The sequence below is a fragment of the Sciurus vulgaris genome (assembly GCF_902686455.1).
Source record: "Sciurus vulgaris genome assembly, chromosome: 4".
NCBI lineage: Eukaryota > Metazoa > Chordata > Mammalia > Rodentia > Sciuridae > Sciurus > Sciurus vulgaris.
The window spans coordinates 183,745,017-183,762,380 of NC_136464.1; the positions used below are offsets into that span (position 1 = coordinate 183,745,017).

The 17,364-nt window shown below is 42.2% G+C and overlaps 1 protein-coding gene across 4 annotated transcripts in view; it reads left to right on the forward strand.

Moving 5' to 3' along the window:
* The window catches only part of MYO16 (myosin XVI), a 551,974-nt gene that overhangs the window by 250,169 nt on the left and 284,441 nt on the right, over nt 1–17,364 (forward strand). For all 4 annotated transcript variants that reach the window (XM_079137420.1, XM_079137419.1, XM_079137417.1 and 1 more), the window contains 3 exons: nt 1,640–1,765; nt 9,490–9,565; nt 12,407–12,560. In XM_079137420.1, the coding sequence (XP_078993546.1) occupies nt 1,640–1,765; nt 9,490–9,565; nt 12,407–12,560 (356 nt within the window). The remainder of the gene's footprint in view (nt 1–1,639; nt 1,766–9,489; nt 9,566–12,406; nt 12,561–17,364) is intronic.

Here is a 17,364-nt window from a genome sequence, read left to right on the forward strand (position 1 = left end):
CCAGAGCATATGAAAATGAATTGCTTAATCAGAGCACATAAGCCCCTGAAGACATCAGTGTTTTCACTAGCAGGTGTGTGACACACCAGTTCCTGCTCTTCTGTCGCAGACCTGGACTTACTACATCTGCTGTCGAGACCCGTTTTCCTCGGGGAAGGATAATTCAGGGGATGCACACGTCAGCACTTGCATTTCCACCCCTTGTCATAGTGCTGGTTCCTCCCTACTGAGGACACAGGGGCAAGCCCTGACGGAGGTTCCACACGGCGGGCACCAGGCTTCGCCCCGTGGAAAGCACCTCTCCCCCCCACCCTGGGTTGGCCCTGGACACGCGACTTAATGACATCATTAGTAGCGGTTGCAGACCAACCAAAGTGTCCATTTCTGACTCTGTTTTTAGAGTCAGTTTTATACTAAAAATGAAAATCTTCTGAAATCCAGATGTTATTGCAGATAGTACGGAGTAACTGGCCAACATTTACTGATTATGCAAATAATGTGGAATGAATTCAGAAGTGGGTGAAAATTTGCTCTCTAGGAGAAAGTGGGTAAAACTACCTTCTCAAGCACCTGTGGGCATATCCATCTTGGCACTGTCTGCAAGAATATGAGTAAGATGAATTCTGTATGTAACACACTGGGACGATATGGGAAACGTGGTGTCTTAGATGCTTTATTTTCGTTCTAATGAAGTTGATAGTACAGGGATGAAACACGCGAATCTACACTCAGGTTGAAGAGTGTCAGCCAGTTCGAGGTAGAGAACAAACGTCTCTGCACATTCCATCTGTGTGAGTGTGTGTGTGTGTCTGTGTGTATACGCACATACATATATGTTTTTTCACTTTACCATAATGTTTTTGTAATAAAAACGGGAAAAGCGCGGTGAAACTTTGCACTACCAAACCTAGAGGATGTCATTGGTTTTACAAGTTTTACCTTACGTTTTCTCTTGGTCCTTTCCTGACAGTTTCTTCCTTAATATGTCTATAAAACAAATCGTGCACCTCACTTAGTAACCTCATTTATTTTGGGTGAGGACTTAGAAACAGAATTCCCCCACTTGAAGGAATAGAAAAAAATTTTCCAAATTCCGATCTCATTTTTATAAATCCTGAGGCCTCATTTCCAAACTTCAGATTCCATTGAGAAATAAACCAGAGAAGTGTTACATGGTAACCATCAGCTGACCCTTCCCTGGGTTCCTGGCCTTGACATGGGCATGAGCATCCCGGTGACCACAGTGTCTGTTCTGTTTGCTTTGAAACCCTGCTGTAGCACCAAGACAGCCTGCCACGTTGGGAGTCAGGGAGACATGACCTGAGGTCAGGAAGTTTAACTATTGCATTATTACCTGTCACAGTGAAGAGGAACTCAGGAAGGATAGGAATGACAGAATGAGCAAACCATCGGAGTCAGGAGGAAAACAGATAAGAGTTCTTAATAAGCCAGAACGTTTCCTTTGAAGCATGATAATGCCATCCACTTATGCATAATGAATAAACTCACAGGCCTTGTGTTTTACGCACTCTCAGATCCCATATTTTATGAAACAGCACTTTTTACACAACTCAGTCACCTGCATTGATGCCACTGTTCTTTTTAAAACGCTGAATGACAGGACATCTCCTTCTTGCAGTTACACATGGCGTGTGCCAGTGGCTATAAGGAGGTGGTGTCGCTTATCCTGGAGCATGGCGGGGACCTCAATATCGTGGATGACCAGTACTGGACGCCCCTCCATCTGGCAGCCAAGTATGGCCAGGTAAGACTCTTCGAAAGTTGTTTCCAAAAATCTTTTTATAGTCCATACAGAATTTCATATTTGATTTTTATTTCAAATCATGTACTATTATGTAATTTGGCTTTTAATGATATCATCTTACTATACAATTATTTTATAGTTAGAGGAAAGCACTTACCTTTGTGAGTGCATGGAAAGATGTCTGGCTCTTGCAGCTCTTTTGTAGTTAAAGTCACTGGAGAAGTGATCCAACCTGTAGACATTCTTTATATAGTCAACGCCATTTTCTAAACATAAGAGTTATAACCTAATTTCTCAAATCTATAATAATTCTGTTTGTTTTCTATGCTTAGTAGACCTAAAACAAAATTATATTTAATATTTTTTTCTATAAATTGTATTTCATTTTAATTAAAGAAGATGGATAGCAAATTTCTCTCTCTGGATTGATTTTTGGCCGTAGTTAATATTTCTTGAGTTACTATTTACAAGTTAGTTTCTCTCTAGTCACTAGTATTTCACAACAAAAAAGAAGTCTAACGTAAGTGGTTAATGTGACACAGTGTTCACAATAATTAATGTGTTTACAATAATTAGTGTTAATAATCAGTGTTAGTTCACAATAGTGTTCACAATAATTAATAGTTAATGGGTGAATGTGACACAGAGTTCACAATAATTCAGTGATATAAAAATCTAGTTTTAAAACATGAACAATACTTTGTTAAAGATAGTCTTAGTAGCAATAGCATGAAAAATAGCTATTTTGTTACTATTTACTGTTTAAGCTAAACTTGTTCATTTCCAAAACTTTGGGGTAAAATCACATCCAGTTAATTTATAGTGAATTGGATCTCTTGGATATTAACCAGGATATAAAATATCTCTCAGAAATTTTGGGTAAAACAGTTGTTGAAATACTTGAACACATGTGCATAGCCTGCATTATAGAAAAAACATTGTTTGGGGAATGTTTCAACCAAAGAGAACATTGCTTTGATGACATTTCCCGTAGAAAAGGTTCATTTACTTGGCAAGTAGAATTAACAGACTATTGGGCAGTGCTTCCACGAATACCTTTGTGTGAGAGTGAATGGATTAGATGAGAGGATGTGGCTGCAGGCTGCTAAGGCCTTTGGCCTCAGGGCTCCAGCATCCCAGGCCTCCCTGGACCACAGGAGGTTGCAGTTCAGTGCCTCAGGACATCATCCACACACCAGTACTCCATTTCTAGCATGGCTGCAAATGGGGACACTCAGGGGGGAAAGCCTTATTATTACTAAGAAATAGAGAAGTCAGCATGTAGGCAAGTATGGTCTACCAGAACACAACATGGTGGGCTTTGTTGAGGAAATAGTTATCAGGAAATTGTCAAAATGTTCTGTAATATTCAGGGATTGCTTCTGGAAGGAGCTAAATCTGGAAGCATGTGATTGCTTATTAAATTGCAGCAGAATGCTACCTTGTCTCGGAGGAACTAAGGCTTCCATTTTACCCAAGTTCTCACTTTTTCTTATTGGACTTTTGGAATGTTGATTGGAAAGTAATATTTTAAAGAGTAGCAAATAGACTCCTTTTAACCATTTTCATGGAATGATGAATTCTGGGAGAATAGAACTAGATGCAACAAAGCTTTTTAAAGACACAACTTGGACTAAATATTTTGTTATTTTTGTTAAAATAGTTTAGTGATTGTTTTTATCTGAACCCAGCATTTGAGCCTTGTTTTATCTAGTTACTGATCAAATTAAATATTTGATGTGAGTTTGCATATCTTATTTGTTATTTTATTATCATGTTTTTCAGTTCTGTGGTTTCCGTTGGTTCTTTCTTATCACTTCTATTTCTTTGTTGAGAGTTTAGTTTCTTTTATTTCTTTCAAGAGAATTTGTAGTTGCTTGTTGAAGCATTGTTACAATGGTCGTTCAAAATCATTACTCTGTCAGTTAATCATCTTTTCTCATTTACACTGTGATCTCCTGATCTCATTATGACAGGTGATTTCAGTCATGTTTTACATATTTCAGGGTTTAAGAGAGTCTTGGTCCTATATAAATCTATTTAAGCAGGCAGTCACCATGTTGAGGTCTAGCATGCAGATCCTGGCCTATTTGGGGGGCTGTGATTCCAATGACAGGTTATTATTTAGACCCTTTGAGGTGTTAGTTTGGTCTCTGTTATATCTGGTGACCCTGGGGCTTCCACTGGCTGCTGGTGGAAGGAACCACCCCAGGCTGGGTCACCCCTCACATCAGGGCCGGGTAGGGAAATCTGCACAGGAACAAAAAGACTTCTAGGGCTTCTCCCGTTGGAATGTGATCTTCCCTGTGGGTGCCTCCTCAGAGGAAAGACAGCACCTGCCTTGGCACTTTGTGAAATAAAACTCCCTTAAAAGGAGTCTAAGGAATGGGCAGACCAGGGAGAATGGTGTTTGCCGTGTGGAGTGAAAGCAGAGTGCTTGAGGAAAGAGACACAAGGACAATTATGGAAAGAACCCCAGTGAATAGAAAGCATCTGTTCTGTAAGATGAAGACAGAACTGTTACTTTAATGAGAAACCACAGTTGAATTATAAATAAATATCAGCCATTTATTGGACAGGTTATACCTTGGGTCTAACATGGTCACACAGTTGAAGACACTCCCTGGCACATGTAGAGCATGCCCCGTGAGCAGGCGCATGGGTACACTAACTCAAGTGGAAGGCAAATACTGAATTTCTGGATTTGTGATTCCTGTCTGAATGAGGTGAAGCAAACAGTCTCTTCCAGGGTCAGAACCAGGGCTGAATGATGACTGCAAGCGCTGCTGCTTCCTGACTTTTAAAGAGCCCCTTTGAGCGATTAGCAAGGAGTCACTATTGCCAGATTTAACCAAACTGAAATACAAGTGTCTCAACAAGGAGTAAAGTCTGTATCCAGCAACTCCTGTGAATTTAAATCTCACACAATTAGGGTTTCCTTTTACACTTACGTGTCCTGTGAATATCAGCCTCCTCTCTGCTGGTGGCTCTGCTGACTCCCAGGTTCTTCCCAGAGCAGTGATGGTTTGGCATTGGGCTGCACAGTCTGCCTGGTTGCATCCGAGGAAGTTTACCTAGGAGTGTTTTGTGAGGTCAAAGCAGATGTTCCAGAGCAGAGGAACAGAAATCAGCACTGGCCTCTCCTTTCAGTTCTGTGACTTCTGGAAGTTCAGGGGAAATGCTGAGTGTGACCAGAACGGAGTTCCCAAGCGGGAGGAGATCCCTCATGCCACGCACACGTGTTCACTCGTACAGGCCTAAGTCAAGACGGAATGACTTTTATTGTTGGAGATTTTCATGTAGAAAACAATTTGCTCTTGGGACTGAGATGGTCTCTGCAGTAGAGGTTGTAGGGAGATTGCACAGGTTTCCTGGTGAGTTCTGTGAGGAGCAGGAGGATTTAGACAAGCAACATGATTTAATAATTCTGACTCTGACACTGTTGCAAAGGTATAAGATCTTTTGGGTCACTGCCTTTCTTTCTAATTTATGAAACATAGAGTCATATTTAATTTTTGACTTTCCTTCTTTTCTTTTCTTTATTCCTCCCTCATTCATTGCTTCCTCCCTCCCCAGGATTTAAAAATGAGAAGAATCTCTTAGACCTTTAATACAAACAAATATCTTTATTTTAGGAATTTGCTATGTACATTTTGTCCTTCAGATTGGAAGAGAATTTCTCTTTCTTTAGTAAGTTATATATTTGGAAATCAAAATAAACTTCTAAATAAAAGCACTCTGCTGTAAAAAGACTTAAGTACTACTGAAATAGTTTGTGTTCTGCAAAACTAAACACTAATTTTGAATGAGCCTGTGGGAATTTTAGCAAGGGGCACACCACCAAAGACCTAATCAGTTGTGTAGTGAGAATACTAAAAAGAGCAGTAATTGACATCTTGGGGATTCCTGAGCAGGAAGCTCAGAGCGGGAAAAGAATACCAAAAAAATATCACAGAAGCTGAAACAAGAAAACTGAAGAAGACATTCATATTTGAATCAGTATGACAAAGCAAGAAATAGAAATGGAAAACACAATTAGGAAATAAGAAAAAGGAATTAATACTCCAAAAGAATCTCCGGATCATTTTTACAAATTGAAACCACTAAGTGAATTTACTAAGGTTGTTACAGAATCATTGCAAACATAAAATATATAGTGAAAAATATATACATACCTATATATACACAATACATGTACACACACACACACACAACAAGTGGTGTGTGATTCTGCACTGAAACACTGCAGAACATTGCAGTGGTAGCTGGAGACTACAGAATGCAGGGGTCAGCATGCTCATGGTGAAGCACTGGATGTCTTACAGTGCTGGGGAGGCAGAAGGGTGGTCTCCAGAGATGTCTTTGGTCTAACCCTGGACCTTGTCCCTGGGTTGCTTCCCAAGACTGGGAGCTTTGCAGAGACTCAGGATGTGGAGCTAAGTCTTTCCTGGATGACCCAGGTGGGCCCAATGTAAGCACATAGGTGGATACTTAAGAGCAGGGACCCTGTCCTGGCTGAGTCACAGGAGACCATACCTGTGGAAAGTACCATCCCTGTTCTGAAGATGGTGGAAAGCTCCTGGAGCCAAGGAGCATGGGCAAACTCTAAACCTCAATCCAGAAGCAGGTTCAGCCCTGAGCCCGAGGGATCACGGCACTGCCGGCACCTGACAGTAGCTGGAATAGGCCTGTGTCAGGCCTCACTTTCAGGATCGCAGGGAAGTACATGGACGTTGTTTAAGCACAGCTTTGTGGTGCTTTGTTAAGATGGTGATATAAAATTAACAGTATCCACGTGTATGCGTGTGAGTGTGAGAGAGGGAGGGAGGGAGGGCTGAATCCAGGGCCTTGCACATTCTAGAGTAGTGCTCTACCATTGAGTTATATCCCTGCTGTTCTTCTTTTCTTTTTTTCTTTCTTTCTTTTTTTTTTTTTTTTCTGAGAGAGGGTCTCACTAAGTTGCCCAAGCTGACCTCAAACTTGTGTTGCTCTGGCTCAGCCTCCTCAGTCGCTGGGATTACAGGTGTGCACGGCTGAGTCTAGCTAGTTATCCATCTATTTGAACCAGCCCCAACCATATCCTGTCAGTCCTTCCTATAGAAGTTGGAAAATTAATTCTAGAACTTAAATAATAAAATTCAGACTTTTTTCACAACTTCCTGTAAGTAACAAGAACCTACTGGTGGTGACACAGATATCCCAGGTCTTAATTGTGGTGCTAGCTTCAGGTTTGCTCAAACTGTTGTAAGTGCATACTTCTCTGTGCATTTTATTGAATTTAAATTGTTAAAAAGAAGTATTAGAAAAAAATGCAGCTAAGACATTTTCAATTTCCAGCCCAACTGCTGAGTTGAGGTCTTCTTGTTTTGTGGTTTGATTCCATTATTTTGGTTCCCTTTGCCTTGGAAAAATTGCCACATACCAACATGTATCCAGGGAGAATGATGGTGGTGATTTTGTATTACAGAAGCACACGGTATTTCAGAATCCCCTGTACTCTACAAATCAAAAAAGAAATCATAATGGCAATTTAAAGATATTTAGAACAGAATCATAATGAAAGCAATACCTTGTCTATATCTCTATATGGAATAGAGAAAAAAAAAGTGTGCTAATGGAAATTCATAGCCTTCTACATTGTAAAACATAATAGATGCTTATATTATAAAAGTGTTTAGAAATTAATGCATGAAATGTTCAACTTATAAAATTTACAGAAGACTAATAAAATAACAGAATTAGAAATAAGGATTTTTAAGAGAACATGTCGTATTGAAATACAATGCAAAATTGTAATAGAAAGGATCGATAATACTAAAAATTGACTCTTGTAAGGATTGAGGTGAACCAAATTCTGGAAATATTTGTCCAGAGAGAGAGCGATAAAAGGAAGACAATAAATAATGGCTGATACTGTGCCTGCAGAGGAAATGATAACCACGTAAGGAGCAGAGTAGAGGCAGAGCAAGGACACGGTTGTCTCAGCGTGCTTCTGCTGCTGTGCGGAAGTTCCAGGCCCTGGGCAGTTGATAAGGAACAGAAATGTCTTTCTGATGGTTCTCCAGACGAGACAGCCGGGATTGTGGTGCTAGCAGGGGTGGAGTCTGGTGAGGGCCTGGGGCTCTGCTTCAGAATGGTGGCCCAATTTTCTGTGTCCTCACCTGGAGGGGATGGACAGGTGAGAGGGATCAAAGGAGCCTGGCTCGTAGCATCCAGACTTTTCCTAAGGTTACTAATTCCATTTATGAGGGCAGAGCGCTCTGGCCTAATCACCGCTAGTGGTCCCACCTTTTTAATACCTTTGCAATGGGGATTAAGATTTAGCATGAATTTTGGAAGGGAAGCAACATTCAAATAGCATCAATTACCAACAGTGTTGGGCAGACAAATTTGAAAACTTAAAAAAAAAAAAAAATGGCAAATCCCCAGAAATCACACCTTAAGAATGTGATTCTAGACCAAAAAGAAAGCCAGAAAGGTCCTGTAGCTACCATCTCCAAAGAGCAGCCCCTTTAGCCGGTGATCCAGTCTTTGAAGGCAGAATCTAACAACATGGAAATGTCTGCCAGTAAAGTCATTGCTTGCAGGTGGAGCCACAGGGACTCTTGTTTGCAGTGGGAGTGTAAGTTGAGCAATCACTTTCAAAAAATATCGGAGCCATCCAACCTCATTGATGATGTCTCCCTATATTTTGGCACTTTTATTCTTAAGTGCGCACCACCTGCCTGTGTGTACCAGGAGAATCAGGGATATGGATAAGAACATTATTTGCAAAATTAAATAAACAGCTACAAGTAGCTTGAATGTCCCTTGAAAGGAAGGTAAATGAATCGCAATGCGTTTGTACAAAGCAATTCTGTGTAGCCAAGAAACAGAGTGAAACTTAGTTACACCCAGCGACTTCCATGATTCTAGAAATGCACTGCTACATCTCGAGAGCAAGGCCTAGAAAAATATGTAGCTCAGGTTTGCATTTCTATTACTGTGTCATAAGCAGATCGAGCAATATGTGTCTGGGATACTTCTAGATGGATTTTCTAGCCAAAGGAAGAAAGATGTTAGTACCCCAAGGTTCATACTAGTGATCACCTCTGTGAAACAGCGAGGGGGAAGTATGGGAGGAATGCACAAAAACACTATCATGACATTTCTAAAAGTTGGGGACACTGAAAGTTATTTAATTACTGACCTTTTGATGTTACGTAGATAATACATATGCACTCTGTGTGATATGCATTTTATGACAAATATATGAGTCTCTCATTGAGCTACTCAGTCTCACAACATGAGATGGAGTTTTCCTAATTGTAGAATGTGACTTTAGATTTATAATGTCCTCAGTATTGTCATGAATGGACAATACCAACTAGATGGACTTTGAGGAATTGCTAAATTAAAACCAAAACAAAGCATCAGGTAATTTATAATGTCTTGCATAAAATTCCTTAAGAGAAACTTGAACAGTATCCTCTTCAAGTCCTCAGCAACTAAACCCTCATCCAGTAACTTTTTCTTTTCTCCAAATGCATGAATTGTTGAAATGGTTCGAATATCTGGCATTTTCTGAAAAGGAAGCAGGAATGGAGGTAGATATTCCTTGGGCGTGTCAACCCCTCCTCCTCCACCAGCTGGTAGAGGCCCTCAGGCCTCCACCCTGCATTACTGACCGATGCATCCCCAGTGCTGGAAAAGTGTTTGCTATTTCAATCCTCTTTACGTTCCAGACAAACCTGGTGAAACTCCTTTTGCTGCATCAGGCGAACCCAAACCTCCTGAACTGTAATGAAGAGAAGCCCTCAGGTAGGTGCCGGGCGAGGCTGGGCCCTGGGAGGTTCCTGTCCTCCTCCCACCCTGAAGCTGTTCTGTTCCCTGGCACAGCTAGCAAAGGAGGGCTGGATACCGCTGCCACCTGGTAGGGCCAGCTTGGGGACGTCAGGAAGATGGCTGGAGATGGCCCCTGTCCCTTCCTCGCATCTCACTACCAGTGCACTGACCTTCAGGTGGTCTTTCATTTGGTGCCATTTACTTTAAAACGTATTTTACCAGCATTTCATTACTTTCTTATCATACCAAATATGTGCATATTTGTTATGGTATTTTAAAAAAAATAGTATTTTTTCTACATATATATTTTTGTCACAAGAAATAGAGAGTAACACTCTCATGCTAATTTAAAAGTCCAAAGTCTTGACTTAATTTATTTATTTTCAATAAATATCTTTTTGAAGATTTTATAATTCTTTTTTGGGGGGGGAGTAATGGGGGGATTGAACCCAGGGGTACTCAATCACTGAGCTACATCCCCAGCCCTATTTTATATCTTATTTAGAGACGGGGTCTCACTGAGTTGTTGCTTAGGGCCTTACTTTTGTTGAGGCTGACTTTGGACTCACGATCTTCCTGCCTCAGCCTCCCAAGCTGCTGGGATTACAGGTGCCGCCGCTGCACCCAGCTTGTGATTCTTTTTATCACTAATACTCTGTTCACAGACTTAACAATTGAATGCCACATTAGTTTTATAGATTTTAGAATTTAATAAAGTAACTACTCATCATGAATTTCACAATCTTAAACATAGAAGAATTCCAAACAACAAAGAGAAAAGTCTAGAATGCATAACACAGTGATATAAAAATGTTAAAGGTGGCAGTTGCGCTGAGTGAGTACTTTGGTATTCCCCTTGTTGCTAGGCCTCTGTTAACCTAACACCCTTTACGCTGGAGATTTCTCATTTGAATACTCACAGGAACAAGATTACCTGATAAACCTGCAATTTAAGCCAGGAGGATGGATTTGCTCCATTTCTTATTTTATTATAATTAAGTTTCATTGCTTAATGTTCATGACTTTGTCACCTCTGCTAAAATAAACTGAGGATCTAACAACAGAATTGTAAATGGAGTAGTAGTCTCAGAATGTTAAAGTCAAGCTAACATTAAAGATAGTCCAGTAATCCTGACATTAACTAGAAAAGGAGGCCTAATAATAAATACTGAAAAGGCAAAAGAAAGTTGTAGCTTTTCCTCTATCTTTAAAAAGATGCATTTTGGGGCCGGGCCGTAGCTCAGTGTCAGAGAGCTTGCCTCACACATGTGAGGCACCGAGTTCTATCCTCTTAAAAATAAATAACTTTAATAAAGGTATTGTGCCCATCCACAACTGAAAAGAAAAAAATTTTAAAAGATGCATTTCCTGGAAGTGGTCACAGCCTCTGTAACTCTAGAGCACCTTGTCACATCCCTGTTCCCGGCTTTTCCCAGACAGGGGGAGATATGGCACAGAGCCCTTGGGCCTCCACCCCTCACGCCCTCACCTCTCAGGCTCGGGGTCCAGTGTTCCCAGTGCATTGACCCTCCTAGGGCCCTGGTGAGTGAGCAAGCCTCTGGTCTAGCCTCAGCCCTGGCCAACTCATCACAGGCACCAAGACTTCCCCAGACTTCTTCCCTATGCTGGTCCTGCAACGTCCACCCTCCAGCTAGCACCTTTCTGATGACACTTTGGCAGTGAGACTGGGTACTGGACCCACTGTGGACCCTCAATATTTGTCAGTTAAGTTAAGATATTTCTCTCACACAAGGAGCAAAGAGCTGTAATGCAGTGAGAGGCTTCTACCCCATCAGGGTAGACCACCTGACCAATCAGCTAGAGGCGTGACCCAGGTCAAAGAGGAGCTTGGAGGATAGAAACTGGACCCCGCATGGTGGCTGAGCAGACGCGTCCTCACTGGGACTACATTATATTCTTGAATTTGGAGTGGGCACAGACAATCAGGGGAAAGAAGCAGTTGACATACAGCTTCTGGGAGGTCTGGAAACCTTGTCTCCTGAAGCAAGGAAGCCAAGTTCTCTCTGGCTCTTCCCGTGTGTGCTGTTTAATCTGAGGCAATTTAGGGTCAAATTCTGGTGTACGTCTCTTCTTACGGCAGCTTGATTACCTCGACCGGTCCAGTCCACAAAGCCTCAGAGCCCACGTTTACAGATTAGAGAATCCCGAGGGCTGGAAAGGGTGTCTGGCACCTCTAGCTCTTCACTGGTGTCCATGTGAACATTTTCCCAGGATCCACCGAGCGTCAGGGTCAGGGTTGCTAAGCATGAATCAAATCGCTGTGTATCTCTTGTTGATGCCCAAATATGTTCAGATATCACTGTTGGGTGTAATCTGTAAATAAATGTATGAAGCCTATTTCCAATGGAACAAAAAGATCATGGAGAGGCCAGAACCACTGTTCAGATAGCACAGCTGGGTTGTTTGTACATCTCCCACTTAGTCGAATTGTGTTGTGCTAGTAGGTGTTCCTGCCGAAACCCAGGCTTGCCAAACTATTTCACCATTTTGATCCACATTCACCAACATGTAAGAAGAGGTTTACTGAGAATGAAATGGCTTCTTTTTCCCAAGCTTAGCTCTGCCATGACCTTCCATTTTACAATCACCAACAGGGCAAGTATCTCTATGTTGCTTCTTTTGTGATTAAATATGTCACTGATGTACCAGTAATCTTTTAACATGTCCCCACGGTAAACAATCTATTTTTACTTGCTTGGTAAGCGCAGCACGTAAGCCTTGTCTTACGCGTGGAAGGTGAATACTGCTCTGTGCCACCTCATCCCCACTTTGTTGACATTCTTACGTTTCCCACAGACATCGCTGCATCTGAGTTTATTGAGGAGATGCTGCTGAAAGCCGAAATCGCCTGGGAAGAGAAGATGAAAGAGCCTTTCTCTGTCCCCACCTTAGCACAAGAGGAGCCCTATGAGGAGATCATGCCCGAGCTCCCTGCACTGTCCAGCAAGCTGTGAGTGTCTGCTCCTCTCATTCACACTCTCAAGGGAGCTGTGCGTTCACTGCCCACCTCAAGCCTCCCTCTCCACTAAAAGTTAGCAATGTTGAGACTGTTTCTCAGCATATTTACCAAAAAGTAGTGGTCAGCAATGATAGCCAAGCGGGATTTATGAGAACCCTCTGGCTTTTTCTAAACATTACTGTTTTAGTTATTGGTTGCACTTCAAGAGTCACAAGACGGGACACGGTGTCCTAAACGTGCTGCTAGACTCTAGCTAAACTCACTCCCAGTGGCTGCCTTGATGGCTGACGTTCCCAAAAGAGGAAATGAAAACACAGTTGTCCTCTCTTGATGTGAAACTGATTGTTCCTGTCTAAAGTATCTCCCAAGGAAGGGTAGCCCTGGCTGCTTGAAAATGTACAATGCTTGAATGGAAATTGCCATTGTGTTCAAGGTGTGAAAAGGAGATAAAACAACTGATGATAACACACTCTAATTAGAGTTAAATTTATTGAGGAGAAGTGTGCACCTCATGGGACTGATCACAGTTTCTCTTCCAGCGCTCCCAGGGCTAGAATAGATGTGTGCACACTGTGTAGGCTGTCCGTACAGGTGTTATGCCTTTACGTGACATATACACACACTCACACTTACAACATGCCCAGATATATGGATCCCTAGGCTCAGAGAGTGGATCAGCAGTTGCCTGGACTGCTGAGAAGGGCAAACGGGGAGGGACTGCTAATGGAGGAGAGGCTTCTTTGGGGATGATGAAGTGTTCTAGAAGTGGCTAGTTGTGGTGGTAACACCAGTTTGTAAAAATGTTAAAAATCACTGGACTGTACATTTTGAAAATGTGAATTTATGCTCTGTGAATTATGTCTCAGAAATAGAGGAGATCAGTACATGAAGAAAGAAAAAGTGTTTCCAGTTAAAGCGGAATCTGCCGCATTCCAACGGGGCTAGAGGGATCACTCTTTCCTCTGAGCCTGTTTCTTGTCTGGCAGTGAAGATGTGTCTAACATTTGAAGATGACAAATAAATACGTTTCTAGGTTTTCACCAATCTGAGAAAAAGACAGTGAAGACAGGCACACCCACGTGATCCCCAAGGGGACAGTCGGAGGAATGGCCGGGTGCACACCCTTGCACCTTTCCCAGGAGATTCTCCCGCTCAGCCCTGGGGCTTCCAAGGGAGGGGCTCCCTGACAGCCCAGCAGGGAGGAGGAGGACACGTCCACACAGCAGGCAGAGGAGCCACAGGAGCATCCTTCCCAGATTACTCTTCAGCTCCCCAGGGGTAGAGGGAGGCAGAGGAGTGGCATGACTCAGTTTCCCTTCCTGGATGAGAAGAGAACATTTGTCAAGGGCAACACAAGGCCATGGTCATGAGTAAGTGAACGCTGGGAGAATCTCTTTTCAGAGACTGCATCACAGGCATGCGAAGCATTTTTAATTTAAAACTGCTCTAGATAATGCACAGGCAGAGAGCGAAGCATCCTCTAGTTAATCCTAAGATATGTTTGCTTTGGGGTCTAATATTTTAATTCTGTCGTAAAGGAGCTTGGTTTTTATGCCAGACGCTACGCAGAGCTTGTCCATGGATAGCTGTATTCCACCTTCAAAGCTTCTCCCATCTTCCCAGGGTCACGGAGCTGGAGGTGAGGCGTGAGTGTCTGTTTCCCAGCAGCGGACCTCAGACTCCACTGCTGACCACAGTGCCCGCCTCCTGTGTTTCTGGGGAATGGGGTGGGGGGATGGTGGCACACCTTTGTGAGAGAAGAAGAGAAAGCCTTAAAAATCAGAGTCAGGTCCTGAAGTAGCCAGTCGATAAGATGTATCCCAAGTGATTGTAAATCGATGATCAGAAATGGAACCAGGAGCTCTGGCTTGGATGGGGTGTCCCACAGAAAGTTCCTGTGGCAGTTCAGGAGTACCCAGAAGTGAACTGATCAGACCATAAGACCTACAACCTAATCAGTGGCTCCATCCATTTGATGGGTTGATCATTCAAATGGATTACTGGGTGGTAGCCCTGGGCAGCCTTGGCGTGGCTGGAGGAAGTAGGTCACTGGTGGCAAGCCCCTGGGGATATCTTCTGTCCCTGGGTCCTTGCTCCCTCTGCTTCCTGGCTGCCAGGAGCTGGGCAGCGTTCCTGCCCCATGCCCTTCTGCCGTGATGTTCTGCTTCACACAGGCCCAGAGCAGTGGAGCCTGCCAACCCAGGACTGAACCTCTGAAACTGTGAGCCTGAAATAAATGGTCTCTCCTCTAAGTTGTTCTCGTCACAGCAACGAAAAGCTAACACACTGATACTGCTGATTACCTTGACGAGCTCTGCTTCCTCGGGTGTTGAAGTACAACAACCAGAGAAGCACGCCAAGCCTTCTCCCAGGAGGGAAAGGGGGCCATGGCTGATGTTCTGGAATCCAAGAAGTGAGCGCACCCTGCAGTTTTATAGATTAGGGTCTCTTTTGTTCTCCTGTTCTCTCCCCACCCCTTATCTTTCTCCTTCCTGCCTACATGACTAGGCCCAGGAGATGTGGTGACATAGCAAAAAATGTGAGAAGCCGATGGTGGGGGAGGGCCACAGGGAGGATTCAGGTGGGGGCCCAGGGACATTCATTAGTAACTCCCTGCCTGCAGCATTTTAGGAAGGGTAATTAGGCAGGTAACCTTGGGGATCAAAAGGGTGCTGGAGACACATATTCCAATCTCCCAGGGGTGGTCTCCAACTTCCCAGACTCAGATGGCTTTCCTTTCTTGATTTGACCAGATTTCTTATTCTACATTAACTGCCTGTTATCAATTCTGGCTTCGTTCCCCCTCAGTTTTAGGAATTCCTTACAGCTATAAGGAAAGGGGCGATGACCTCTCTGGCTTCTTTGAGCTGGAAGTGGGCAGCATGGGGCAAGCAGTTTGGAGTTCCCTTTTAGAAATCAGGTTGATCGAGGATCCACAGTAGAAATCTGGTTGGGGAAGAGCAGGTTGTAAAGTCATCTGGGGTGTGTGTTTCTATGAGAGAGAAACAAAAAGACATAAATACTGAAATGAGATTAATACAAAATAAATGTTGCAGCATGTGGAACATGTCAATGAATATCATGAAGATGACAGAAGTCAATCTCTCGCCAGATGGTGGAAGAACTGAGAAGTTGTTCCCATAACAAGGCCTAACAAAGAATGGAGAGGATAAGGCCTTTATTTGGGAACTTTAACATTGTCTGAATTATCAGGAATGTAAATACAAAACTTAATTTCTAATGTCATTGATGTCCCCAGAAAATATAGTTCAGCTACTTAATGTCATCTAATTTTTATAAAATATCCTTTTATTGGTATAACCTGTTTTTAGTAGAGATCTCTACATTTCTGTGAGGGCTAAATAATTATACTAGCAAACATTAATTAAGCCTACCTGTGTAGGAGGTTAGGAAGATCTGTAGGCCTTAAACTGACTTAAAACATTAAACCAACTAAAAATTTCTGACTCTGGCAGTTTCTCTTGGTAGTTATCAGGCACTCCTGCCTAAGAATCTTTCTTTTGTAGCTTCCAGTCTTTACTTATTCTAGGGAGCTAACACAAGTGTACATCTTAAGTTATATTTAACTATTGTTTGTTTGTTTTTTAATGCCCAGGAATGGCTATGTTTTGGCTTTAACTGTTTTGCTAGGTGTTTAAGTTCAACCTGGTCAAATTTGTCTGTTCCTGTCTGTTGTTAAGGGTCACTTGTGGGAAACTTTAGAGCAGCTTCTTAGCTCCTTTAGTGCCGTTTGCTGTATAGGCTCTCCTTGATGAGGTGGCTTCCTTTGGAAGCATCAGGGATGTCTTCTTTTTCCATGACCTCCTCTGTAGTAGGCGCACTGATTGGCTTCCCATCATCCAGTGGTCTCATCAATCTCCCTGATCAGAAGGTTGTGTGGCCCAGAGTTGCAAAACTCCTTAGAGAAGTTCTCTTGTTCCCTGAATTCAGGCTGACTCTGAGGGCAAGAGCCAAATACTGGTTTTCTTGACTGCTTTATTTTAATCTCTAAGTATTATTTTAAACATCCAGTAAGTCAGTCCCACTGATCATGAAGTAAGAGTACTGGGCTTTAATTTTAATGTTTATGAATTTACAGTCATTTATTCCCTTTTATTAAATGGGGTCTATATTATCTGTCCTATAGGTGATAGTTTATTGTCTCAAATTAACTTAGGTTGTTTGTTCTTGAAGCAATACTTTTGCAAAACATTAGTCAGACAACAGCTATTGCATTTAGAAGGGAATTATAAAATGGTATTAACCACAGTAAAAACATTTAGTTGTTTAATAGCTATCTTGAATTTTGACTGAACTATACATTATACCCCATTTGAGATCGCAGTAATTCTACAAGAAAAACCAATCTTTTGAATATAATTTAAAATGAGCTTTAAATGGCTCATTTTGGAACCACTCAGATATGAGTAAGAGGGGAGGCAGAGCCTTATCTCAGGTAAGGTGTGATCTTCACAAGTCTTAAGTAAAATGTTCTAGTTCTGAAGCTGATCTTTGCCTCATCTTTAAGTATCAGTTTACAAAGTTTACATATATTGTTTCCTGAGTCTATATGAACATTAGTCAACACAATACGACATTACATCTGAAACACGAATCAAGGAGTAGCTGAGAGAACTTTTAACTTTACTTTTGTGTGGCAAGATGCCCTTATGTTTTACAATATTAACCTTTAAACAGATCAGGTTCTCATTGACTTTTAGAAATATGTTTACATTTTTATCCCAGTGTAGACAGTAACAAAATTTTACATGTACCCTATTGATAACAGGTCCTG